Source organism: Streptopelia decaocto, assembly GCF_964273445.1.
Source record: "Streptopelia decaocto genome assembly, chromosome: 1".
NCBI lineage: Eukaryota > Metazoa > Chordata > Aves > Columbiformes > Columbidae > Streptopelia > Streptopelia decaocto.
In genome coordinates this window covers 210,910,316-210,937,110 of record NC_138663.1, presented here as the reverse complement: position 1 = coordinate 210,937,110, position 26,795 = coordinate 210,910,316, and the positions used below count along the sequence as shown (strand labels likewise).

Sequence of the window (26,795 nt, the reverse complement as noted above, 5' to 3'; positions counted from 1 at the left end):
CTTACCTGTAACATGCAGTGATATAAAAGCTCATATGGATTGTTGTGACAACCTCGATGCGCTCCCCCCATCCCAATCGAAACAAAGGATGATGTTATGCCTTAAACATCTAGTTTTTGATGCTTTGGGTGGAAAAAATAGCTGGCTGTGGAGCCAAACACCTTGTTTTATCTTTCCCAAGGTTTTTTGATACAACACATGGATTTTTAAGACAGAAGCAATTAACAGTGTTGCTGTGAAGGCCTCAAGGCCTAATTGGGATGATGGAGATGAACCATCTGTCGGAAAACCAACTACCAGAAGAAACCACGCACCAACAGCTACAGGTGAAACAACTCACTTCTGGTCAGTACTGTGAAATTTCCCCTTGTTTGAAGACCCCAAACCCACTTCCAGATGAGTCTTCCTAATTGGCATGAAGAACAAACGGAGGGAGGAGATGAACCACCTGTGTGTGATTTAACTACGAGTCAACCATTTCATTCTACAAATACGACAGCCTGGATGAGCCACTTCGAGCTCTCCCTGCTAAATAAGGGAGCTGCATGGCGATGGTTTTACTACTCACAGCCCAATGGATGAGCCCAATTTAAGTTTAATATTAATCATTTAGCTTAAGTAGATGCACACTAAATACAATGAATTATTTAGAGATATAAGGTTGTATGATTTTTAATATACTCTTTGCTTCATGTTACTTGCTAAGCTGGATTTGCTAAAATTTTAAGGTGTAAAGGTCTGCTCGTATTTACCGAAAGCAACTACAAATTACACTGAACACTTATAAGATAAGGCCTATTTTGCACTTCGCTGAGAAAGGATTTATCCAGACAAAACAGCACCTGCAAGGCCATGGACCAGATGTCAACAGCTGAACAAAACAAAGGCCCACGTGGAATCAGAGAAAAAGATCCAACAAGAAGAGAGGACCCCAAAGTGAAATTTTGCTATTGGACTGAATCATGGTGTGAATGGTTATACATAAAGATATAAAGTATAAAAATATATCAAGGTCTATGGTTTCCTATGCTCGGTTGGGCCTCTGTGCAGGTTCCCAGCTGGATCCAGCCCTCGTGCTAGTCTACTCCATTCATTTCTTTCTTTTCCCTATGCACTTTGTCTCCTGAAAGTCTGCTCTGCATATGGTTATCAGGCCTCGCCGGAACATTTGCCCCTGGAGCTTTAAACATAGAGTCCAGAGCAAACGGTTATCAGGGAGAGAAGAATCCTGACAGTTTGCTTGGTGAATGGACAGACACCTGGAGCGAAGTTCAGCAGCATTCGGTTTGGTGTATTTCCCCCAGGCAGTAAGTAATAGAGTGAACGCGCCACCGAACTCTTTTAAGTCGCTCTTCTCTCTAAGAAATCTAAACATTGTTCTGCAGTAAGCGGAACCCTAAATAACTCTCTTGTGACAACCCCGCTCCAGAGGACATCATGGGATCGATCAACAATATCACAAAATGACAGAATGGACTGGGTTGGCAAAGACCTCAGAGATCAAGTCCAAGCCTTGGTCCAACTCCAGTCCATTGACTAGATCATGGCACTAAGTGCCATGGCCAATCTCAGTTTAAAAACCTCCAGGGCCGGTGAGTCCAGCACCTCCCTGGGCAGCCATTCCAATGCCTGACCACTCTCTCTGCACAGAATTGCTTTCTAATCTCCAGCCTCAATTTCCCCTGGCAGAGTTGAAGCCCATGGCCCCTTGTCCTATTGCTGATGCCTGGGAGAAGAGCCCAATCCCCCCCTGGCTAGAACTGCCCTTCAGGTAGCTCTAGAGAGTGCTGAGCTCAGCTCTAAGCCTCCTCTTCTCCAGACTAAACAAGCCCAGCTCCCTCAGCCTCTCCCCATAGGGCTTGTGTTCAAGTCCCTTCACCAGTCTTGTTGCTATCTTTGATATCTTTGTCTCTCTCTGATATCTTAGTTTTCCTTCTCAAACATATAAAGGTAACACCATCATAAATTCTGCTGCTAAAGCTTTGTTAAGTTTTGTGCTATATTAATATACCTTTGCCAAGTCACTAATCGCTGTAATTTGTATCCCACCACATGCTTTTAGTAAATTCCTAACTGAATTAGACCTCTGTCAGTTATTCACTTTGTGTTACTGCGCAGAAATACTCAGAGTTAACTCACATCTGCCTCAAATGTTGGGACAGGGCACATGTTGCATTCAGAGTTAACTCATTCCTCATCCCACCTGGTGGGTCAGGACAATTGCCCACAGCTAAAAACCACGTACCCCCTGTTTTCTTCCTATCCAAACAGAGGAAAAGTCATAAAAATATGATGAAGTAGAAATAAAAATACCAGCACAGATTCTCCTTCTTCAGGATTTGGGCATTTGACAGTCGAGAAATCTGGATCTGGATCTTTTTGTTCAGGTACCGGAATGGGGGGTTGAAAGCCAAACGCTTTGAAAGCCGCCTGCACGTAGTCGTGTCCGACTCCATGAAAAGAGGTATGAACAAACTTCAAATTGGTTTGCTCGTTTAGCTCCCTGAGAAGGAAAAAAAGAAGTTCGGTAAGATTTTAGATATTTCACAAGACTGCTTTCATGTGGGAAAGCAAAAGCAAAAGAAAATGCAGTTACACTTTGTACTATTCTGCTGAGTTCTACATTGATTTCAAAGAAGGAACCAGGGAAAATTTATCATTTGGACTTTCACTGGAAATTACAGAATCACAGAATGTCAGGGGTTGGAAGGGACCTGGAAAGCTCATCCAGTGCAATCCCCCCATGGAGCAGGAACACCCAGATGAGGTTACACAGGAAGGTGTCCAGGTGGGTTGGAATGTCTGCACAGAAGGAGACTCCACAACCTCCCTGGGCAGCCTGGGCCAGGCTCTGCCACCCTCACCACAAAGAAGTTTCTTCTCAAATTTAAGTGGAACCTCTTGTGTTCCAGTTTGAACCCATTACCCCTTGTCCTGTCATTGGTTGTCACCAAGAAGCGCCTGGCTCCATCCTCCTGACACTCCCCCTTTCCATATTGATCCCCAGGAATGAGTCCCCCCTCAGTCTCCTCTTGTCCAGCTCCAGAGCCCCAGCTCCCTCAGCCTTTCCTCACACGGGAGATGCTCCACTCCCTTCAGCATCTTGGTGGCTGCGCTGGACTCTCTCCAGCAGTTCCCTGTCCTGCTGGAACTCAGGGGCCACAACTGGACACAATATTCCAGGTGTGGTCTCCCCAGGGCAGAGCAGAGGGGCAGGAGAACCTCTCTGACCTACTGACCACCCCCCTTCTAACCCACCCCAGGTACCATTGGCTTCCTGGCCACAAGGGCCCAGTGCTGGCTCATGCTCACCCTGCTGTCCCCAGGACCCCCAGGTCCCTTTCCCCTACACTGCTCTCCAACAGCTCGTTCCCCAACTTATACTGGAACCTGGGGTTGTTCCTGCCCAGATACAAGACTCTACACTTGCTCTTGTTCTATTTCATTAAATTGCTGGTTTAAAGCTGCTTCTCCTGGAAAATGAAACCTTTACCTTCTGTTGAATCACCTGAAAGTCTCCCAAGAACGAACCATTAATTTCTGCAAACTCAAGCTCTTCTATCACCCTGAAGATCTTACTCTGGCTCTACCTACATTATTCATCCTCCTCCTTTTATCCTTGTCGTCTGCCCCCCTTAACCTTTAATCTCCCCACTTTATTCCATGCATTCACACCTTAGCTTTACCCTGAATTTCTGCCTTTTATTCAGAACTCTTGGACCATATTTATTTGCATAAGATGGTTCACACCAGGGTGCTTTATTGCAGACAAGTATCCAAAGGCAGGTTGTTTCACTGTCAGTTTAGCCCTAATGATGGTGACCATCTAATTTAATGACAGGTCAGAGAGGGATGGGGTGAGACAGAATGGAGAGATGGCCAAAAAATTATTCCCACCTCTCAATTTTCCACATGTAATCTAGAACTTAATTAAGAATCATCATTTAAGTACACTTTGCTTTATACAAAACCTGTGATAACAGATCTTTTTCAGATCCTCCATGTAGCAGTCACAGATTTTCTTCAGAGGATCCTGCCTAAGGGGACTGGTGTCTACTAGATTCTCATTCCAAGAGCCGTTCCACGGTTCAACACACTCTTCTATGCATTTGATGATCTCCTTATCGTGAGGAGAGGTGATCTGGGCTCCATTTTCCCAATAAACCTGGTGGAAGTTGAAGGAAAACACGACAGAGTTTATCTACAAACATTATCAACTTCAGAAATTCTTTAGCTATAGGATTCTGCGTATTTCCTGGCATCGGACCGGCTCAACTCTCAAAAATCATGTGGAATCAGATAGTTTATGATTTTATGTATGTCATGATAGTTACTCAGCAACACAACCTTTTTTCAAGAAAGCTGGTGTTCAACTATTGTGTCTGAAATCACCCAGACATGAGAAGCAGGAACTGGGCACTTAAACTCAGTGTTGTGCAAACAGCAACAGAAGAAAAACACCTTCTACATAGTCTGGCATCCCTTTTGATAAAGAAGCACAACTTGCTTTTGAAATGGAAGCAAACCAGATAAGCAGTGTGCCAAGGTACATGTTTTTCCGTAACTGAACAACTATAATCTTTCAGCAAGAAACACTGTCAAACTATAAAAAGGTTTTGTTAAGAAATTATTTAGATGTTTGTTTCCATCAGGATGGTTGAATTCACAGCACCGACTTTCTACTCAGACCCATCCGTCTCTCTTTTCTTCTGGCTATTACAAAACCCATGGGTACTCAGAGTCTTCATAACTGTTTGTCAAGTGTGGTCAGAATTGGACAAAACCTTCCGAAGCTGCTGAATTTGCAGGGGAAACAGTGAAAGATTTATCTTCTGAATTCTTCTGAAAGATTAGAAAAGAACCCAAGATCTTAACAAAAGTAAAATGTTTTGTATCAGAAGACACAAACGTAATAGCTTCTTGATAAATGAAGCACCTGGAAAACGGATGTGACTTATTTTCTTATTCATTGCAATAGCAAAGCAGAAGTAAAGGCTGGTGAAGTACTTTACAGCTTGTTCCGCTGAAGACGAGCGCAGTACAATCACCTCTCTGAGTTATCTCTGTGCAGAGTCAGACTGGTTTTCCTATAGTTGCCATTACTCACCTCTTACTAAGCTTATAGAACGCTACATTTAAAGTTTAGAGTTTAGTTCAGATTCTTCCCAAGTTTAGAAAGGAAAAACTGTGTTACAATAATACATAGGCCACGTTTGCTATTATAGATGGTTACGCTGCTCCAAGTGTTCAAAATGAAGCCGCCCGCCTCTTTCCCAATGCCCAGAAAAACAACCTTAAAGGGAGCAACAAACACAGTTTTATTAATCAACTATAACATCATCACCATCTTCTGCAGTTACGTACTACGTTGACTGATTTCCCTAAGCTCTAGCTTAGTTTTAAACTCATTTTTAAGTCTAATTGTGGCATAATCGCTTAAGCATTTCTTCAGCTGCTGATTAGATTCTACGGAATGTCAAAACAAGACTTGTGCTCAATACATAAGACAAGTTCAAGCTTTACCTTGTATCCGTTGTCCTCCTTGCGGTTGTGGGATGCGGTGATCATCACACCAGCCACAGCTTTGAGCTGCTGGACAGCGTAGGGCTACGGAGGAAACCCAGAAATATCAGTTTACCCAAGAGTTCTGCAGCTGGCGTAAAAAACATTATATTATTAGGACAGTTATGCAAGAGGATGCCGCAGGAGAAGCGTCTCTAATGTTTTGCTAGTTAATTTGCAAATTGTATACATGAATGTGTAACATTCCCTTCCCTGTAGCTAATAATAGAGGAAAAGCTTGTTTTGTTCTGTTGCATAGGAAGATGATTCTGTTTCCCAATTACATAAACAAAATTGCTAACTGGCCAAGTAAAGAAAGTCTACACGAGCATTTGAGGAACAGAAAACAGGTGGGAACAGAATGAATTCACCAAAAGGCTTTTGGAAAAACAAGCTACAGGTATTTCACAGAATCCCAGAATGTGAGGGGTTGGAAGGGACCTGGAAAGCTCATCCAGTGCAATCCCCCCATGGAGCAGGAACACCCAGATGAGGTTACACAGGAAGGTGTCCAGGCGGGTTGGAATGTCTGCACAGAAGGAGACTCCACAACCCCCCTGGGCAGCCTGGGCCAGGCTCTGCCACCCTCACCAGGAAGATGTTTCTTCTCATGTTTAAGCAGAACCTCTTGTGTTCCAGTTTGTACCCATTGCCTCTTGTCCTACCACTGGTTGTCACCGAGAAGAGCCTGGCTCCATCCTCCTGACACTCACCCTTTAGATATCTGTAAACAAGAATGAGGTCACCCCTCAGTCTCCTCCAGCTCCAGAGCCCCAGCTCCCTCAGCCTTTCCTCACACGGGAGATGCTCCACTCCCTTCAGCATCTTGGTGCCTGCGCTGGACTCTCTCCAGCAGTTCCCTGTCCTGCTGGAACTGAGGGGCCACAACTGGACACAATATTCCAGGTGTGGTCTCCCCAGGGCAGAGCAGAGGGGCAGGAGAACCTCTCTGACCTACTGACCACCCCCTTCTAACCCACCCCAGGTACCATTGGCTTCCTGGCCACAAGGGCCCAGTGCTGGCTCATGGTCACCCTGCTGTCCCCAGGACCCCCAGGTCCCTTTCCCCTACACTGCTCTCCAACAACTCGTTCCCCAACTTACACTGGAACCTGGGGTTGTTCCTGCCCAGATGCAGAACTCTACACTTGCCCTTATTTCTAGCTAAAGAGCATTCTAGTCATCCCCTCCAAACCATATCCACAGCACACTAGAAAAACTTGCAGAATAGGGATTTAAAATGCTGCAAGAAAAAGCTCCTGGAGTACAGAAAGCTCTATTTTTTTGGAAATTAAAAGCAGAGGAAACCCTTCATTTCTTCCACTCTAAGCAGTAGGGGTCTTATATCCAAAAATATACAGTGTGTATAATCACACACACTTAAATATCATCTTTGACCCTTATTACACACAGATCTTTAAGCACAGGATAAAGGAATGTTTCACCTGTAACTAACAAAGCAAAGCCTGGACTGCAATCACTATTGCCCTCACATAGCAGCCCAGAGCGAAATGGGATTCTGTTGCCCATCTGCACACACAAAAATTCAGCGACGTTCTTTTTACAGCCCCGAAGAGCCAAGCATACCAACCAGCCCTTATTTTTCTGAGAAGGAAATTGCTAGTTGCCATTTTTAGCAAACTTTCCAATCACCCCTTAGCTGTGCGGTTCAACAATGAAAAGTAAAGAGAAGATGACTCACCACAAACGGTGTAGGGACATAGGTGGAAAAGAAGTAGACAGGTACATCTTTAGCCAGCAGGACAGCAGCAGTGAGCTTTGCAAGCCTAACAACACCAAAATGAAAGCATTTAGTCAGCAGAGGACAAACCAATAGCCATTTATGTTACCATAACTTTCATTTTCTTGTTTCTTAAATCCTTTTTTTTTTAATTACACTAAAAGTAGGATCCTGCAGCTTACACACTGAATGGAAGAGTTTCCATGTTACAGCATCCAAGACGGTGTTTTAATTTGTGGCTCGAAGAGCACAAGGCGCTTCGGTCAACCCCCTAAATAAACCAGTGATATCAAACCCAAAGATACAGAACCTATTGGTGGGATGCTTGTCCTTCATTCAAGGACAGAACTGATCTCCCAGAAAGTTTCAAGCACCAGATGTCAGCACCAGCAGGTCTGGGAAAGGATTCAGCATCCCACACAGCAAAGCCGTGCACCAGCTTCAGAAATATCCATGAAGCAGATCTAGTCCTAAAATATACTTCTGAAAACAAGCACGGGCTTATTCTAGAAAGATTAGAAACTGTGTTTTTAAACTTTGCCTTTATTATAAATGCTTCCTTTCAAGTAGCAGGGAAACTCTCTTTCAGGTAACTGATATTAAACTGTTCTTTTCAAGTCAGGTCTTGGGAAGCAGTTATTGGGAAGTCTGAGAGTCAAAACAGATGAGAGATTAAATAGGGTAAGTTTGTTCTGCTCATTTTTACAAACAAGCATTAATATTTGTTTATCTCCCACGATGAGTGTATTGGAAGCTTAAGTTTCAGTTCCTCAGAATTTCTCTATAATCCAAAACCACTTAAAAGAGTTTGAGAGCTCAGCTTGTAGCTGAAACACCTGAAATTTTGCTTGGAGTATCACGATGTTTTACACCAATTTAATTACGGGACATAGACCATCTCCCATAGAACCAAACCCACTCTTTTGGGGAGGTATAATTCCATTTTAGCACTATTGTAACTGCGCGTCAGCCAAGGGGACAAACGAAACATGTTGCTGAGAACTGATTTGCTCCTTTGATATGTTAAACTCAGCCGTCAAGTCCAAATTCCAAGCTTTACGTGGCTGAAAAGGAACATTTTCTTATACTTGCACATTTCTAAGCTGTGCATAACCCTCCCTTTATTTTTTCCCAAGATGTTTTGCTCCCCCAATGACCAGGGATTAGGATTTCTCATGAAATCGGAAAGCGGTTCTTTTACAGATCCTCACTCCCCTTCCCTTGCAAAGAGCAGCTTGACACCACTAGAACTTCCCATTTTAAGCATTCCAGGTAAAATATTCCCAATATGGAAACACATCAAGAGCACGGGTATCATAATTCCAGGTTCCAGTGGGCTGCAGGTAGAATTCTTCTCCCCAAACAAGCTTAAATCAGATGGATTATACAAAGTAACAATGGTGTTAACAATAATGCGTGAACATTTAGGGATTTCAAGCTATTCTGAATTTACCTTCGCATTCCAGTTTCTCTTTGTAAATTCTTTTGGTGAAGCAACTAGCCTCATATGCCCCATTTTCTGGCAACTGGTATTATAAAAGCTTTAGTCCATGCCTCTCTTAATTATAATTTAGATGGTAAAGGGAGGGGAAAGAACACAGTGCAGTTCACGACAAAATATTCAAATGTGATGCATTGAAAGACACAATTTGATTTCTAGGCTGGTAAATGTGATCAATACTCATACTTCTTACTGCTGCAGTTGCTGGTGACCTGACCTCGTGTGTCATATCCAACAACAAAGCCTCTCTGCTTAAAGTCTGAAAAACACCTCTCCAGATACTTGTAGATCCCCTGGAAGGAAAAAATAATATAAAGATTAAAAAAAGATTAGTTTTAGTGCAGCACACACAAGCTTTAAAAATGATCTGTTCTATAGGACATAATGTCACTAGTCAAAATACAGCTGAGCAAAAATATCAATAATGATGCCCACAAAAGCATCCTCATCTTTTTTCATTGAAAGAATGAAAGCAAACAGAACAATAACTACAGGAAATAAAAGCAGTACAATAATAAGTGACCAAACAGCATAAGCAAAGTTTGAGGCAGCAAAATCCTCAAGCAGCAAACAGAATCACAGAATGGACTGGGTTGGAAAAGACCTCAGAGATCATCCAGTCCAAGCCTTGGTCCAACTCCAGCCCATTGACTAGATCATGGCACTAAGTGCCATGTCCAATCTCAGCTTAAAAACCTCCAGGGCCGGTGAGTCCAGCACCTCCCTGGGCAGCCATTCCAATCCTGACCACTCTCTCTGCACAGAATTGCTTTCTAATCTCCAGCCTCAATTTCCCCTGGCAGAGGTGAAGCCCATGGCCCCTTGTCCTATTGCTGATGCCTGGGAGAAGAGCCCAATCCCCACCTGGCTAGAACTGCCCTTCAGGTAGTTCTAGAGAGTGCTGAGCTCACCTCTAAGCCTCCTCTTCTCCAGACTAAACAAGCCCAGCTCCCTCAGCCTCTCCCCATAGGGCTTGTGTTCCAGTCCCTTCCCCAGTCTTGTTGCTCTTCTCTGGACCCGCTCCAGCACTTCAATCTCTTTCCTGAGCTGAGGGGCCCAGAACTGAACACAACACTCCAGGTGTGGCCTCCCCAATGCAGAGCACAGGGGAAGGATGACTGCCCTTGTCCTGCTGACCACGCTGGTTTGGATACAGGACAGGACACCATTGGCCTTCTTGGCCACCTGGGCACACTGTTGGCTCATGTTGAGCTTCCTGTCCATTAGTCCCCCAGGTCCCTTTCTGCCTGACTGCTCTCCAGCCACTCTGTGCCCAGCCTGGAGCGCTGCAGGGGGTTGTTGTGGCCAAAGTGCAGGACCCGCCACTTGGCCTTGTTGAACTTCATCCCATTGGAATCAGCCCATTTTTCCAGTCTATCCAGATCCCTCTGCAGAGCCCTCCTGCCTTCCAGCAGCTCCACACTCCCTCCCAACTTGGTGTCATCAGCAAATCTGCTGATGATGGTCTCAACCCCCAATGCTTGTTTTCAACCCGTACTGTGCTTTTAGGGATCCAAACCATCTTCTTAAGCATCTCATTGAGAAAAATCCATTTTTTGAATGCCCAAGATAAGTCTGGTATCAGTCTATGCTAATCAATCCTTGTGCTCACAGTGCGACACCTTTTCAGCACCGTTTCCAAAGCGTTAGTTCTAAATTTGCATTTAAAGGAAGCTTCATCCTTACCAACTTTTTCAAAAGAAAGTTTGTTACTAGTGACCTGCTCCAGGTGGACACTTTAAAGCCCTTGATTTATATACTATGCAGATATAACAGCAGAAATCAAGCTGTCTTCTATAGATCAAGGTAGAACATTTCCAATGGCAAGATATTCCCATGCAGAGAAAAGAAAGTAGATATTTGAAAGACAGTGAGGGTGAAGAGAAATATGTGTGTAAATGTATAGATGAGATAAAACCAACAGCCTTTCGGCTGCCCCTTCTTTTTGAATCAGGAGATGGGTGTTCTTTGACAAAGTGCATTACATGGTGCTCCAGCTTCTCCATTCACTTGTCTCTGGAGATCCATCAACTCAGGATGGATCACCAGCTTTAGACAAAGAGGTGGAAACGCTATTGTTGCTAGAAGATTGCAAAGGCTACAGTTCGCTCCGAAAAGCAGCTTTCTCTAACAGAAACACATCTCCATGATCTTACCATAGCCTTTTTAATAATGATTATTGCCCTTTCCACCAAATAATGTGCTTTGAACGTGAACAAGTGGGTACCGGCATCTCTTTGGAGAAGGATTTCAGCTGCAGGGGGATTCAGAGAGGGAGGAAAACTTTCAAATCAATACAAATCTTTGAATAGTGAGAGAAGTGGAAGCTTTGCCATGGTGGGATCTCTGCTGAAGTCACCTGCACGCTGGACTGAGATGTGTTGATACACAAACAAGTTTGCACCACCCTGGCGACTTTTATTCACAGTTGGTAGAGAGATATGAGATGGAAAAAATGGGGAAAACTCGCTCGAGCTTGATTAGACAGGACTGAATAACATTTAAAGAAATGAACTGCAGATTTCTGACAACGGATCCCTTATTTAGGTGAGCGGTATCATGAGGCTGGAGGACATTGCAGTGTTTTATCTGAACTAGTTTCTCAAACATCAAGAAACCATAAAAAAGACAAGATTTACAGAAGCAACAGGAGCATCTCAGACAAACTATTTCCTGCTCCTGACTGGTACTAAACTAGTTAGAAGCAGCATGAACCAAAGTAAGGGGAAAGCGATGGTATCAAGAATGGGATGGAAAGATCTTTTTAACAGCTTTATGAAGTTCACTATTTACATCTTTCACCTATTGTTATAAGATTTGCTTATATAGCAACAGGGACCTCGCAGCAACGATGTAAAGATGAGTGGTTATTGTCATTGCGGAGATCAGAGATGGATTATTTGCCTATTAATAAAAGCAACTGGTTCAGGAGGGCAAATCTACGAATCTAGAATATTCACAAGAGACAAAAGCAACTTCTGGATATTCTAAACCTTTCCAGATCTGGCTTTTCATGATATCAATATAATAACGCAAACAAAGAACACAGCATCCACTTCATTAGGTTTATTTTAACGGAAAGAAGTATTTTAATTACACTGAAATGTCTGGTTTTGAATGGCCATTTATTCCTGTAGCAGGTAAGAACAAGTATAGAAAGACGGGGTTTCCCATTTTCACATTTGGTTCAGCAAAACTGCTCATGTCATTGTCATGAGCTTCCGAAACAAAAGTACTCAGAGTAATTAAATCTGCTGTCGTTTACTTCAGAAACAAGTTTTAATCAGCTTCCCAGAGATTGCTTTCTCTACATTGATATATGGCATTAATAAACAACTAAAAATAGAAGGGAATGAATACAAGCCAGTTTCTTACTTTTGGAAGCCAGTGAAACTGAGCTCGCAAACACGTTCCCTGCTGAGCAAAAAGGAATTTCCTCACTTTTTGCCAAGAATGCACATGGGCGAACGCTCCCCATGGGTCACGCTCGCACGGCGCTGAAACAAAGGCAACACGCAACACTCAGGCGCCGGGAGCGTGAGCAGCTCCAAAATCAACACATGGCACAGGCCACAAAGTAAAACGACTGGTATCGGCTTCTTCCAGCGCATTGTGGAGGTGTTTACTCTGCTTCGAAGGGAACTGGACTCGGGTGAAGCAACTTCACTGCTCTTAACAATTCCATCACTGGCAAACTACTTGATTTTAGACGATTTTTTCTTGTTCTCTTCAGTTTGTATCAGTAAATTTTGTTCCTACCATGATGGTATTTGTAGGAGATGAGTTTGGCATCCTCAGATCAGTAAAGGAAGCGTCACTCTAAGATATGCCCAGTTTAGAGGGTAGAAACCTGAAGAAAACTCTTTGTTAGACCCAAGATGATCCAGAAGAGAAGCAATAGTGAGATATACAGCTGGGTTTCCAACCCTGCAACATGTTCATTCTCTTTTTTCAAAGACAGCTATTGGAACTCGGTTTCAGCTCCAGTTGTACAAGTCAGTCATTAGCAACACTTCAATAAATGATTTCACTGCTGTCTGCTGAGGGACTCGTATCAGAGAATTAACCTGCAGAGAGACAACTGTTGTAAAATGTTTAAGTACGCAGGAATAAATGAGAGGTTTTAATCAACCCTTTGTCAATCATGTAATAAAACACCTTTAATCACATGCTGAAGCTCCATTTCTAAAGAGGTACTTGACAAAGTAGATAAGATTCAATACATTTATCAGAACAAAAACTTTTTATTGATGTTCCAAGTCCAACGGTTACAAATATATCAGCTCATTATTTTTTCATTAATAAAGACTAAAGGTAGGAAAAGATAAGATGTTTAAATATATTGAATATGTGCAGCTTGACCCCATTTGCATTGTATATCTTCCTAAGGGAAGGAAATATTCAACATCCATTTTCTGACCCATGCTATTCGTTTTCAAAAGGATTCAACAACTCTCTTTCCTTGTCCCCCACTGGGATGAGAAATGCTGGATTTTGCAGATTAAAAATCCAATTGCTTTTTGCTTAATGAAGTATGTGCAAGAATGACTATGGATGGCAGGAATGGTAGTTTAAGAAGACAAATGTTCAAATTCAAACACTTCTTCCACGTGTTCAACATCTGCATAATATCAGATGAATTTCAAACGTACTCTGAATTAATTTCTTGTGAAGTTTGGTTGTGAAGAGATGATATTTAATCTACTGATAGAGGAACACATCAGCTGCAAAGCACCCTGGTGCTGTACAATAAGCAAATTTAAGAAGAAAGCCGCTATGAGACAGAACTATAGAAAAGGAGCATGGAGCGCTTTTGATCAACAACTAAATCAACATCAACTGGTCCTTCAAAGGTGTTTATTGAAAAGGTGGGGAAAGAGATGAGACAAATGAGGACCAGGTTCTTTGAGAAAAAATGTATCGTCTGCCCTTGAGCAAAATCGCACTTCAAAGAAAAGCAGAGATGATTAAGGCTTATATTAATTAATGGGTTGGTTTATTTGAACAATCACCATGCATACAACTCATTAACACTGCTTTAAAGAGAAGCAGGGAGGGAAACTGAGTCTGATCATTTTCCACCCTCTTCTTGCATGCAAGACCAAAATCAACCGAGGAAAAAAAGAGGGTAAAAGATACTGAAGAAACAAGGCCAGAAAATGGTATTTCTGGTTGTTAATCACACAGCTAGTCAAAAGAACCTAAAACAACTAAAAACAACCTAAACCAACTCTAACCCAAATACACAAAAATTAATATATTGATAAACCACGACTCATCGACCTGATACAATACATAACGTAAGATTTGCGGCTTGAGAGTTTAAGTTTGTATCTCAAATTACCTTCTCGCATCTTTACTTTAAAAAGAGCCGAGAGCTACAGAACTGCACTTAACCATGATATTTTCTACCCAGCCCGATTGCAGGTAACTCAACCAGTGTTACTGGAAGGGTTCCCCAGAAGCTCAACAATTTACAGGTGTTCTCCACTACCAGTTTACATTTGATTTTTCATCTCACTCCCTGTTCATTTTCTTAGTAAAACCTGCTATTTTTGTACAGTTATTCACAATTTTGGCCCAAAATGAAAGAGGTGGCTTATTTGGTTGGGGATGGGTTTGCTTTCATTTTGGTTTGGTTTCTTGTTTGTTTGTCGGGGTTTGGTTTTCGTTGTTGTTTGGTTGGGTTTGGGGTTTTTTGGGGTTTGTTCAGTTTGACAAATACTAAAAGTTCTTAGGACAGCTAATGATTTCCAACTTGAGAACAGTATCATTGACTAATAGACTTGACTGGCCAAATTCCAGGGCGGCGATTCTATTCTGCCTCCTAGGACGCCCAGTTCAACCTGTTCAAACGACTTGATTTTCCTCCAGTACTGAACACTTCATGGTACCGCTCGATTGCTTCCCTGCTCAGTTTGTATTTCAGTGGTACAACATATGACCCAAATATTCACCGGGAAACCACTCACTTGTCTCCTCTGGAATTAATCAGCTTACCTGTGTTGACTGGATCACCGTGAGATCGTTAATGTAGCAAAAACCCGCTCCCATAGCAGAGCGAAGCCCGGCGGTCCCAAAGGTCAGCCTGCAGCAGAGCCGATCCCGTAACTCCTTATGCTTTCCATTCTGCAACAAGTTTTCAATCTGTTCTTTCGTTTTCTGGTTCTGCAAAAGAAGAACAAGGTCTTCATTAAGTGCTTGAAATCAGGAGCTGAACTATATGTTCGTTGTTTGTAAATCATTCCTAGTTCTGTTGTGCAACAAGTTCTTGTCTTATACAATGCCCATCTGTACAAACCCCCATTGTAGCTCTCATTTCTATTGTATTCTGTTTTCTGTATCATCCTTATTTATACCAGATTCACGAGCTCTTGCATCCTTACTTATACAAGATTCAAGAGCTCTTACTGCCATCAATACACTGAAGTGTCTGCCCAGTCATTAATACACCTTCCAGCTACATAAAACTTGTGAGTGAGAAGCACAGACTTTAGAACAGGTTTTTGGGGCAGGTAGCCCCAATTATTTCTCAATCTGCTGGAAAACAGACCAAAACAACTCACTTCAAAGAACTAGTTCATTCCTCTCCAGCCACAGGAAAGGTCTGCAAACAGGTACAATAAATAAAGCTCAGATGGTAAAACAAAAAATAAAGGTTTTCTTTTCAAATTACATTAAGCATTAGTGAGGTACAAGAGAGTCAAACCCCTATTTACCGCAAACCCTCAAATAAAGGCAGGTATTTGTGTCAGAAAATCTCAGTCGTTTTTGATGCTTTCCCTTGTCATTGTCACTGGATATGAATGGGTTGGAAAGAAAAACAACCACCCTACTCCTGGAGGTAAGTATCACACGCATGATTATTTCAGCCGCTTTACGCTATTCTCCAAACGTAGATTTTTAACTTTATTTAAGAGAGTCTCAGAAATCTTGCCAGTAAAACACGGAGAATTAAACACTAATTTCCTCAATTACTTACCAGTTCGGCAATAATGCACTTCACACACAGTACGTGATAAAGTCAGTAAAGAAAGAATTCTCCAAAGTCACTGAATGCATCTTTAAGCGCTAATATCTTTCAAAAGCAAAGATAAAACCTGCTCCCAAAAGCAGTGCTGGTATCAGTGAAACGTAATTGTATTGTTGGTCTTAGAGAACACAAAAGTAGCAGTTTGCTTTATGATTTGCCCCTAAATGGGCAAAATGTGTTTGTCATCTGCACGTATGGAGAATACATTTACTCACGTTCACAGCTGAGCTGAGGAAGTGATTTTATAAATCTCTGAGCAGCTTAATTCAAGTATTTACCTTAAGGTGGGAAAACCTACGATGCTATGAATGTTTCTGAGTCAATCCTCTGTAGCGCACAGTATGTTGCATAGAAGGTGGATAATAGACACTGATTATTTAAGTCTCCCTCTTTTCATTCAGTATATTCCTAAACTTGCGTAACTGTCAAAGCTGTGAGCTTCCATGTGTACAAAACACATGTATATACACGCCATTAGTTCTTTTCGTAGTTATTCTGCGCCCTCAACTAATACTGAGGCTAGGAAACAATGGGACAAAAGAGGGAAGCTTGCGTATTAATTACCTATGATTAGAATTAGATAGTTATAGTAATACCAACCACACTATCCTGGAAATGCCTGGGGAGACCTGGGACAAAGTGCGAGATGATGAGTCTTGTTTGCCAAAGACAAAAGATATAAGAATATCGTGTCTGTATTTACAAAATGTACTAACATGGAGCAATTTACCCATAGGATGCTGCTTTGAAAGAAGGGGATGAGTAAGAACCATTATTTTATAACACGGGGATTTTGAAGGCTTTATAAATTCATTTGGTCATCAAAAAACTCGGCCGGTGCACTGACATCCACTTCACAGCTCCTATAGACACATAGAATCACGTTGGTTGGAAAAGATCTTGAAGATCCTCGAGTCCAGCTGTAAAAAGCCACGACTCCTGGAAGCACAAGAGCTTCTCAAACACGCTGCTGCTTCAAGGGGAGTCCCAAGAAAGGGTTAAAAATAAAGGCAAATGGAATCTGAAAGGCAAAGGTGAAGCACCCCTGACATTTAAAACAGAGGTCAGCCAGCTCCAGCTCCTGTCGCGGAGGGAAACACGTTCTGCAGACAGAAATGGTCTTTGGGAGGATTTGAAAAATGCTGGGAAAAGCACAATAATGAGCTGTACAAACTGTCATTAGAGAAAAAAAAACATTCAATAAAACTTTTCAAAATCTGAAATTATTCCCGCTGCTTGCTGACAGATCTTGAACACGAGACACATGCATTTCAAAGAAATCCTCATTTCTTTGTGCCTTAAAATGGCAAAGCGTTATTGTTGAAGCTCTCCCATGGCTCAGCGAGCGAAGTGAGCCATTCCTCACAACACAGCTCAAAAAAGGCCTAAAAATAAACCAAAAACAACGGGGCGCAACAAATATTAAATCCCAGAAGTGAATGCTTCTCTTTTAGCTGTTCACAGGCAGCCAGCTGGAAAACAAATGACTAATGTGAGCAGAGTCTGAGGCAAGAGTGCACGAAAACCTCATTTCACACTATCATAATTCAATGGATAGTTTTATTTTAAAATAAGGTTGGTAAATTACATAGTGTCTTTAATAGCTTTTTAGGACACGCTGTATTGCTTGCCTGCAAGAATAATGTGTAGTACATTATGTAGTTTATGGGAAGGAGTTTTGCAAAACTGAGGCAAGACCTTCCTGAAGCAATTTTGGAAATTGATTAACCTGCATTTTTAATTGAAGCTACCTTATCTATTTCTTAGGGAAGACAAAATGAGGCAGTCAACATTTTAATTTGCTCAGGTTGCACTCAGCTAAAATTTCCTGCTATTAGAAAAGGAGCAAAAAAAATAAGTGACAAGGTAAAGAAGAAAATCTCAACGTTCTCACAGACGACCTGAAACTCCTGGAGCAACAGAGAGAAGGAGTTTTACAAGACTTGGTATAAATTAAGACGTGGTCTCACGCTCTGGGTTACACATTCTATAGCAGTAGAGGCTGATTTCAAGACAGCTGTTATCACAACCCTCCGTGGCACGTTCCTTCTCACTTTTCATTGTTTCCTGCTTTTCCTTTTTCCAATTTGGAGCTTCAAAGCCTATGGACCAGTTTAGCTTCTTGCAGTGTGGGTACTAAACCGAGAATTTCAAGAGGCGCTGCAGTCAGGTGGGGCTAAAAGATAACGACAGGTTCCACTCTTGACGTTTAACCCTATTGCAAACTCTCAAAAAAACAGAGTGCTATGCAGCATCCCATTATATCCTTAATTTCCAAGAAAATATCAACACACCCACCTATGGATGCAATGATGTGACATTGAGGTGAGCAGCTTGAAGTAGTTCATCGATATATTCCAAAATAACTATAAGCGATCACTGGTTAGAAAAGCATTTCTCAGGCTTCTGAAGCCAAGCGCAGTGTGAGCACCAAACTCAATTAGCTTGGAAACACAAACTCAGAGCCACTGAAGTGCCTGCTCTCAACTGTTGCCTGGATTAGTAGGGCAGTGAGCTCGGTTAATCGCGGTGCAGAAGCCTGGCAAAGCAAAGGAGAGGTTCCCCAGGGATTATCAGCTACAGTGTTTGGAGAGTATTTTTAATATCTCTTAAAAATAAAATAAAATAGAAAAGGCAGAAGGAGGGAGGAAGGAAAGAAGAAGAAAGAACGAGAAGGAGGGAGAAAGGAGGGAGAAAGGAGGGAGAAAGGAGGGAGAAAGGAGGGAGAAAGGAGGGAGAAAGGAGGGAGAAAGGAGGGAGAAAGGAGGGAGAAAGGAGGGAGAAAGGAGGGAGAAAGGAGGGAGAAAGGAGGGAGAAAGGAGGGAGAAAGGAGGGAGAAAGGAGGGAGAAAGGAGGGAGAAAGGAGGGAGAAAGGAGGGAGAAAGGAGGGAGAAAGGAGGGAGAAAGGAGGGAGAAAGGAGGGAGAAAGGAGGGAGAAAGGAGGGAGAAAGGAGGGAGAAAGGAGGGAGAAAGGAGGGAGAAAGGAGGGAGAAAGGAGGGAGAAAGGAGGGAGAAAGGAGGGAGAAAGGAGGGAGAAAGGAGGGAGAAAGGAGGGAGAAAGGAGGGAGAAAGGAGGGAGAAAGGAGGGAGAAAGGAGGGAGAAAGGAGGGAGAAAGGAGGGAGAAAGGAGGGAGAAAGGAGGGAGAAAGGAGGGAGAAAGGAGGGAGAAAGGAGGGAGAAAGGAGGGAGAAAGGAGGGAGAAAGGAGGGAGAAAGGAGGGAGAGAGGAAATAAAAATTTTTTTAAAAGAGAAAAACAAGAGAAATAAAGAAAAACCACAAGATTCCCTAAAGCTTCTTGTCTCAAGCAGGAGAAAACTAGGCTGTTTCATACAAAAATAGTCATTCCTTAGTAAAAGCAACACTCTAAGATAGCCTTGTGTCCAAAATGGCTCTAACAACGCAATTCGAATTCTTCTCATGGATTTAGTGATTTGAAGAGCGCACAGAATTTCATGCTGCTTCTGAAGTCAAGCAGTATGTGGACATCAACAGTATAAAATCACCCTGAGATATTGATCCATTGATCACATCCCTCTCAGCTTCTCTTCTCCAGCTCAACAGCCCCAGCTCTCCCAGTGTCTCCTCATCACAAAGATGCTCCAGACCCCTCAGCTCCTTTGTGTCCCTCCCTGGACTCTCAACAGTGATTCCTTGTCCTTAAACTGGACCCAGTTCTGCAGATGTGGCCTCACCAGGGCAGAGCAGAGGGGGACAACAACCTCCCTCGGCCTCCTGGTCACTCTTCCTCACACACCCCAGGTACCATTGGCCTCTTGGCCACAGGGCACATTGAATATCCCAGTAACTAGGATATCCCACACTAGGAAGTGCTTAGGAATGGGGGAAAAGCAGAGGGTGAGTCCATTTCAGCGCTGTGGTTGTGGTGAGGTCCGATTTGATAGGAATTCATGTGCACAGGCCCGAGCTCAGCACCAGGTAGGATGTCTGGCAGAAGCAGCACTGACTCTCCCCCCAAAAAACAGGGGAGAGCCAGACCCATCGAAGCCTCTGAGCCCCACGCTGCTACTGGTTTTCAGAGGATTAGTTACTGGTGGAAAAGGCATCTGGCAGAGAGGAGGGGTCTTTAAACCCACGGGGATCAACTTCCAAAAAGCAAAGAGAGCAGGGAAGAGGGCAGCACTGGGGAGGGGGGCAAGACCTACATCCCATGGAGAAGCTGCTGCTGTCAGCCAAACAGTTTTCCATGCATCTAACAGACAAGCAGCCACCACGTCATAGGGGCCCACCCCTTACAGCCACATATATACATATAGGTCAGGAGGCAGGACAAAGCAGCAATCAAGAAGCAACAGATGCTGTTGCTCGTGTTCTGGGCGGCAGATAAGGTGACAGCAGCCAGGAGGGCCCTGGAAGGAGAGGCTGGTGCTACCTGAACGTACATTGTTGGGGACAGAAAAGGGACAGGGAAGGAAGGAAGTGCCTCTGGGCTAGAGTTGGGTTTCTGACTGTGGCTCTCCACTTGGTTCATAAAGGAGAAGATAAATAAGAAAAACAGCACCAGTTCCCTCAGTGTCACCCCACAGGGCAAGTGTTCCAGCCTCCAACCATCACCCAGTCCCTCTGCTGAACTCGCACCAGTTTGTGCATATCTCTCTTGTACTGGGGGGCCCAAAACCAGACGCGGTATCTGGATGCAGGGTAACAAGCGCTGAGTAAAGGGAGATAATCCCTTCCCGCAGCATGTTCCGCATTCCCGCCTGTCCTCGGGGAATGTCACTGAACGTCCCCACTGCTCCATTCCCCTGGCCCATCTGCTTCTCCCTGAACAGCAGCTCTGCCCTCAACCGTCTACTCAGAATCCAGCAGCACCTACAAACGCGATGTGAAAGCCCTCGGAGACATTAATCTACCATTTTAAAATGGAAATTCGTGAAGCATTCTGAATTTTTAAATAGCTTTGAGGCTCGCCATTTGATACGTGGGAAGTGAAGAGCAACCAGAGGTCAGGCGATGTTTTCCTATCCCATTTCACGGAGACTCTACCAAGAACATTCAGGGAGTCCTCTCAGGTTCATTATCACAAAGAAATGGAAACAAAAAACATTTGGACCAGAGACAGACAGGGCACTGCATGGGTAAGAGTCCAGACTCTGCAACATTAACACTTCTAAGAAAGGCCTGAAGTTTTATTAAACAAAACCAATATATTCTCTCCTGAATTCAGTGTTACGCTTCTTCACGTTCAGTTTTCGGTGTACTGCACAATTCCTTACTGAGACAGAATCACACTTTTTTGTAGCTCATCAGGATACATAACCTGAAACAACTGGAGAATTAAAGTACCAGGGCATTAGCTGAGTATTTCTTACTGGTTCTTTCACTCCCAATCAGGTTAATAATGTGTACTTATTGCCAGAGGTAGGTTTCAAAGCTAATATCCTGTCAAAATAAATGGCAGTTTACAACTCCCATAGCAATTGTGCTTTGTTTTTCAGACACTCTTTAAATAAGTAGCCTGGAAGAAAGAGGGGGAGAGGAAAGATCTCAAATTCGCTTATAATTCAGCAAATTTGACAGCCAGAAATTAAGCGCATCAAGCTATACCTTTCGTTTTTAACCAGCAATTGTTTTAAGCTTTTCCCCAAATTAAATCAGGGTCAGTCCCTAAGATCCAAACACACCAGAGCATCTATTTGTAGGAACTCCTAACAAAGAGAAACAGAGCTTTGCTTGTATTATAGCTAATCACCTTATACATCCAAGCAACTTAAGACTGGCAGTGGCCCTTGCATGAAATTCTTGTTTACAATTTCTCTTGGAAATTGTAGGGTTTGTTTCCTCTTGTTAAGCAAGAAATGTTAGTTTTCTAGTCAGCAACCACACCAACATTCTTCTGTGAAAATCAGTTGGGTAACTGCAGGCTGGCAGTTCCTCAGGCCAGTTACTGCAGTGGAAGGGGAAGGGGATGGTAGAGCAAATCACGGCCTCTATACATTGCTGTAGGAACTGTATTGAGAGGCAGAAGGTTCCATACAGAACATCACTTGTATCTGCCAACCCACTGGGGTACATTTACATTGTGAGTTTGTCTTGTTCCATTTTGTTCCCATATTTGGTGCCTCAGTGAGCGACGACACCTCCGGAACAGTCTGCTCTGTCTGGTAGCCCAGAAGGGTGGAGGAAGCCACGATGAAAGAACATTTTAGGTACAGTCTACAGCCATTCTGCCTGTCTGGAGTGAACTGTGGAAGAGTTTTGCTCCATGCATCAAAATCAGTCTTCCAATACTGTCCCCAAAGGCCCTATACCTCCCCCATATGTCATACAACCCATGTACATGGGACTCAAGTCTTCCCGTTACCAAAACCACCACCCCACCGGCACTTTGGACTAACAAGATCAAGGTTTTCCTGAGGCACGGAGGCCGCACATACCATAGAAGACAATCCTCAGCCACACACCATATAGAATTATTAAGAAGAGTGTCCATCCACAGACTGTACCACTGACGTGCTACGGCCCTCTGAGAAGGACAGTCACATCATAATGTATTTTCAAGAACACTAAAACCTGGAAACCTGCAAGCATTGTAAAAAACATCCAAACTATTATAGCAATCCTCTCATTAGAGGCCCACAACCATGTTTCAGAAAAACAGACAACACAAGATCAAACGCTAATGGCAAGAGGAGCAAACAGAAGTAGAGCTCCAAGGCCTTTAATTTAATTCTGTGGCTCAGCGTACAAAACACAAAGTCACAGGCAAAGCAGGTCACATCATTGCCATTGCCATGGCTGTTCAACCACCTGAAATAGTTCACAGCACGCGGATTTCACTTGCTTCTCTGCTTCTCCCAAGGGTCAAGGCAGGATTGCATCCAGGAAACGAGAAACCATATTTCTGTTGACATTTATTTCACTACTTCTGTTTTAGTGGAAGATTTTGTACATTTTATCTAAACAAATTTAAGGAGTCTTTTGTTTCACAGAATAGGACCTCCAGAGGTGAAGTTCACCAACCCTCCTGCTCAAGCAGGGACACAGAAAGCCATTTGCCCAGGACCCTGTCCAGACAACTACTGAATATCTCCAAGGATGGAGACTCCACCACCTCCCTGGGCAACCCTCATCATTAAAAAGTGTTTTCTGGTGTTCAGAGGGACCTTCTAATTGAATCATTTTGGTCCAGTGCCCAACTGAAGTGTGTAACACAGGACAGTCCCTGGTAAAATCTCTGGTTCATGTCAGGTAGAGCAAGACACGAGTCCTGTGGTTCACACTGAGATGTCCTCAGTGCCCCCAGCAAGTTGTGGATGCAGGGCTTAGCACCAGACATGACTTTAATCTTAAATGTGTGAAATATTACCTTTGATCAACTTGACAAGCATTTTTCTTCCACAATTTAACATGCAAATCCACAAATCTCAGCAACACAAGTCTTTAAAACTGGGCAGTAGAGAGAATTAAAAGCAGCAAGGCCTATTTTAATCTTTGCTGAGGTTCTTTAAATTACTGCTCCAGCTACTGAGTTTCCCATCCCAGCATTATCAGTTGTTATTATAATTCTATTAATATTTGTTTCTTCTTGCTTGAATGGTGGAAGAGAGCCATGTCACAGTGATGTCAGGGCCACACCACAGCAAGAAGCCACCAGCTCTTGGCATTACCCCGGTGATGCAGTAGCCATGTCACAGCAGGCAGAACACTGGTGGTGGCCAGTGTCACAGGGGAGTTGGGGACACAGGCAGCCACAGATGGGCACACCAAGGGCTGTGGAAGGCAGGGGAGTGCAGGGTGGCTGTTCCTCCTTTGTTGCTTCTCCTGTGCATCACTGGACACCCAGAGAGGGATGGGACTGGACCATAGCATGCTCCTGTCCTCTCCCTCCAGAGATAAGTACCCAAATATCCTGCCTGTGTCCCATCACAGTCATGCAGGGAGCTGGAAGTTCCTCACATCAACGAGCAGAGGGAGCTCCCCATCCTTTACCCTGGACAGCCACAGGCTCCCCAGTTTAAGGACAAGGAACTACTGGAGGGAGTCCAGTGGCGGGCTATGAAAATGATTAGGGGTCTGGAGCATCTCTGTTATGAGGAGAGACTGGGAGAGCTGGGGCTGTTGAGCTGAAGAAGAGAAGCTGAGAAGGATGTGATCAATGAGATCGATATCTCAGGGTGGGTGTCAGAGGATGGACCAGACTCTGTTCAGTGGTGCCCAGTGCCAGGGGGAGGGGCAACGGGCACAGACTGAAACACAGGAGGCTCCATCTGAACATGAGGAGAAACTTCTTTGCTGGGAGGCGCCAGAGCCTGGCCCAGCCTGCCCAGAGCAGGTGTGGAGTCTCCTTCTCTCAGACATTCAAACCCCCTAGGATCCTGTGTGATCTGCTCTGGTGACCTTGCGTTAGCAGGTGGGTTGGACTGGATAATCTCCAGAGATCACTTCCAACCCCTACCATCCTGTGATTCTGGGCTGGGCCCCACATGAGCTCCTGGCACCATCACTAGTGATGCAATCGCCAGAACGCTGGTGGTAGTCCATGTCACTGGGAGGTGGGTGGCACAGTTGGCCCAGGACAGGTGTCTCCTGGCCATCAGGGAGACATGGGATGGACAGCTTTGGCAGCAGACTGGGAGAGCTCCCAAGCAAGGAGGCAGGAGAGGTCCAAGGTGATGGAATGCGACAGCTTTGGTTGTTGATTCTCCCATTTTGGCAGCTGCAGCCCTGGATATGCACATAACCAGACCAAAGCCTCCACTACTCAGCTGTAGAGCACTGCACCTTTCTGCTAGGGCACTGAGATGGTGTGTACCCCATCATGGGCCTACAGGCAGCTGGAAGCTCTCCACAGCTAAGGACAAAGGCTTCTCCACACCAGTCACCTTCTCTGGACTCCAACAGGGACCTACAGGCAGCTGGAAGCTCCCAATAGCCATAGATGATAGAATCATAGAATGTCGTGAGTTGGAAGGGACCCATCCACAAGGATCATTGAGTCCAAATCCTGTCCCTGCATATGACAGTGGGATCGAGCGAACACCCAGCAAATTTGCAGATGACCCCAAGCTGCGTGGTGCAGGTGACACACCTGAGGGACAGGATCCATCCAGAGGGACCTGGACAGGCTCAACAAGTCTATGCAAACCTCATGAGGTTCAGCAAGGCCAAGTGCAAGGTCCTGCACCTGGGTCGGGGCAACCCCCAATGTCAATCCAGGCTGGGGATGGAGGGATGGAGAGCAGCCCCCAGGAGAAGGACTCTGGGGTGCTGGGGGTGAAAGATTGGCCATGATCCGGCAACGTGCGCTTGCAGCCCAGAAATCCACCCGTGTCCTGGGCTGCATCCCCAGCAGCGTGAGCAGCAGGTGCAGGGAGGGGATTCTGCCCCTCTGCTCCGCTCTGGTGAGACCCCCCTGCAGTGCTGGTCCAGCTCTGGGTCCTCAGCACAGGACACACATGGACCTGCTGGAGAGGGGCCAGAGGAGCCACAGGAATGATCCGGGGCTGGAACAGCTCTGCTGGGGGACAGGCTGAGAGAGTTGGGGTGTTCAGCTGTAGAAGACAAGGCTCTGGGGAGACCTTGTTGTGGCTTTTCAGTAGTTAAGTATTTTTTCTGTACCTTTTCTTTTTTTACTTTTTCAGTACTGTAAGATGCCCATGAGAAAGACAGGGACAGACTTTAGAGCCAGGCCTGTTGCAACAGGACAAGGGGTGACAGTTTTAAATTAAAGGAGGGAGATTCAGGCCAGACATGAGGAAGAAATTGTTGCCCTGAGGGTGCTGAGAGCCTGGCCCAGGTTGGCCAGAGAGGTGGTGGATGAACCATCCCTGGAGACATCCCAGGCCAGGCTGGACGGGGCTCTGAGCAACCTGAGCTGCTGAAGATGTCCCTGCTCATGGCAGGGGTGGCTCTGGGGGAGCTGGGAAGGTCCCTTCAACCCAAACTATTCTTTGATTCTATAATTCCAAGTCAAGGGCAAAGGCAGCACTGCACCATCATCTGTATACCCCATAACAGACATACGTGCAGCAGGAAGCTCCCCACAGCCAAGGACAAAAGGATTTCTGCCCCATTCCCCCATTTTCACACCCAATTACGGGCCTACAGACATGTGGAAGCTCCCCAGAGCCATATATAAAGGTTTCTCCACACCACCTTCCAGCTCCACAACCCATTGCGGTCCTACAGGCAGCTAGAAGCCCATAAGAGTCAAGGAAAAAGGGAGCAGCGCACCATCAACCATCTTCATACCCCATCATGAACCTATTAATTAATATGTATGTGCATATATATATAGATGAGATGCACACATATATAAATATACATATATAAAGTGTAGCTATGAATAAATCAGAGCTGCACAGAGGAATGTGGGTGCTGTGGGGCTCCCCAGGAGCCAGCAGTACAGGCCAGCAGAAAACCCACCTCTTTTCTATCAGTCCAATAGAAAACAAGAAACAAAAACCCTTACATAACTGCTTTTTTTTTTAACAGCTATTTCCGCATGTTCTTTTTTAAATAAACTGGATTGAAATCTATTGTAGTAATGCTTTATAGCTCACTGCTGCTGAAGGAGGCGGTTCTCACCTTCCCAGGCTGCTCCCACTAATGTGCTGGCTCCTTTTTCTTGTGTCAGGAAAAACATTTATGCAGCTGCAGCAACTCGGATCAATAACAAACCCACTCCCTTCCCCCCCCGCCAGCCTGAAGAGCTGCATGAATATTGTGCCAGCTCAGGCAGGTATGGAGGGGGAAAGTATAGCAACAAGGAAGGGCGAGATTACCTTCTTTCTGCAATTCTCTCATTATGATCTGATGAAGAACATTGTAAAATCATTAAACCACCCAAATACATGTAGACCAGCTGTTAAAAAAAGAAAAAACCACAAAAGATCTTACATCATACAGAATACTTACATTTATGTACTCAGAGGTGCCTGACACAGGCAAGTTCCAAACAATACCAATCAAATCTTAATGCTCTAATCTTATTTCT

General features: G+C 44.2%; 1 protein-coding gene across 4 annotated transcripts in view; it reads right to left on the bottom strand.

Annotated features, from left to right (window-relative positions):
• The window catches only part of PGM2L1 (phosphoglucomutase 2 like 1), a 51,251-nt gene that overhangs the window by 20,606 nt on the left and 3,850 nt on the right, over window positions 1-26,795 (bottom strand). For 3 of the 4 annotated variants that reach the window (XM_082043299.1, XM_082043298.1, XM_082043300.1), the window contains 6 exons: window positions 14,805-14,972; window positions 8,991-9,097; window positions 7,265-7,349; window positions 5,524-5,607; window positions 3,972-4,165; window positions 2,314-2,503 (listed from right to left, as the gene is read on the bottom strand). In XM_082043299.1, the coding sequence (XP_081899425.1) occupies window positions 2,314-2,503; window positions 3,972-4,165; window positions 5,524-5,607; window positions 7,265-7,349; window positions 8,991-9,097; window positions 14,805-14,858 (714 nt within the window). In that variant the 5' untranslated portion in view covers window positions 14,859-14,972. Of the gene's footprint in view, window positions 1-2,313; window positions 2,504-3,971; window positions 4,166-5,523; window positions 5,608-7,264; window positions 7,350-8,990; window positions 9,098-14,804; window positions 14,973-16,401; window positions 16,468-26,795 lie in introns of those variants that run through there. The other variant, XM_082043301.1, reaches the window with a different exon arrangement.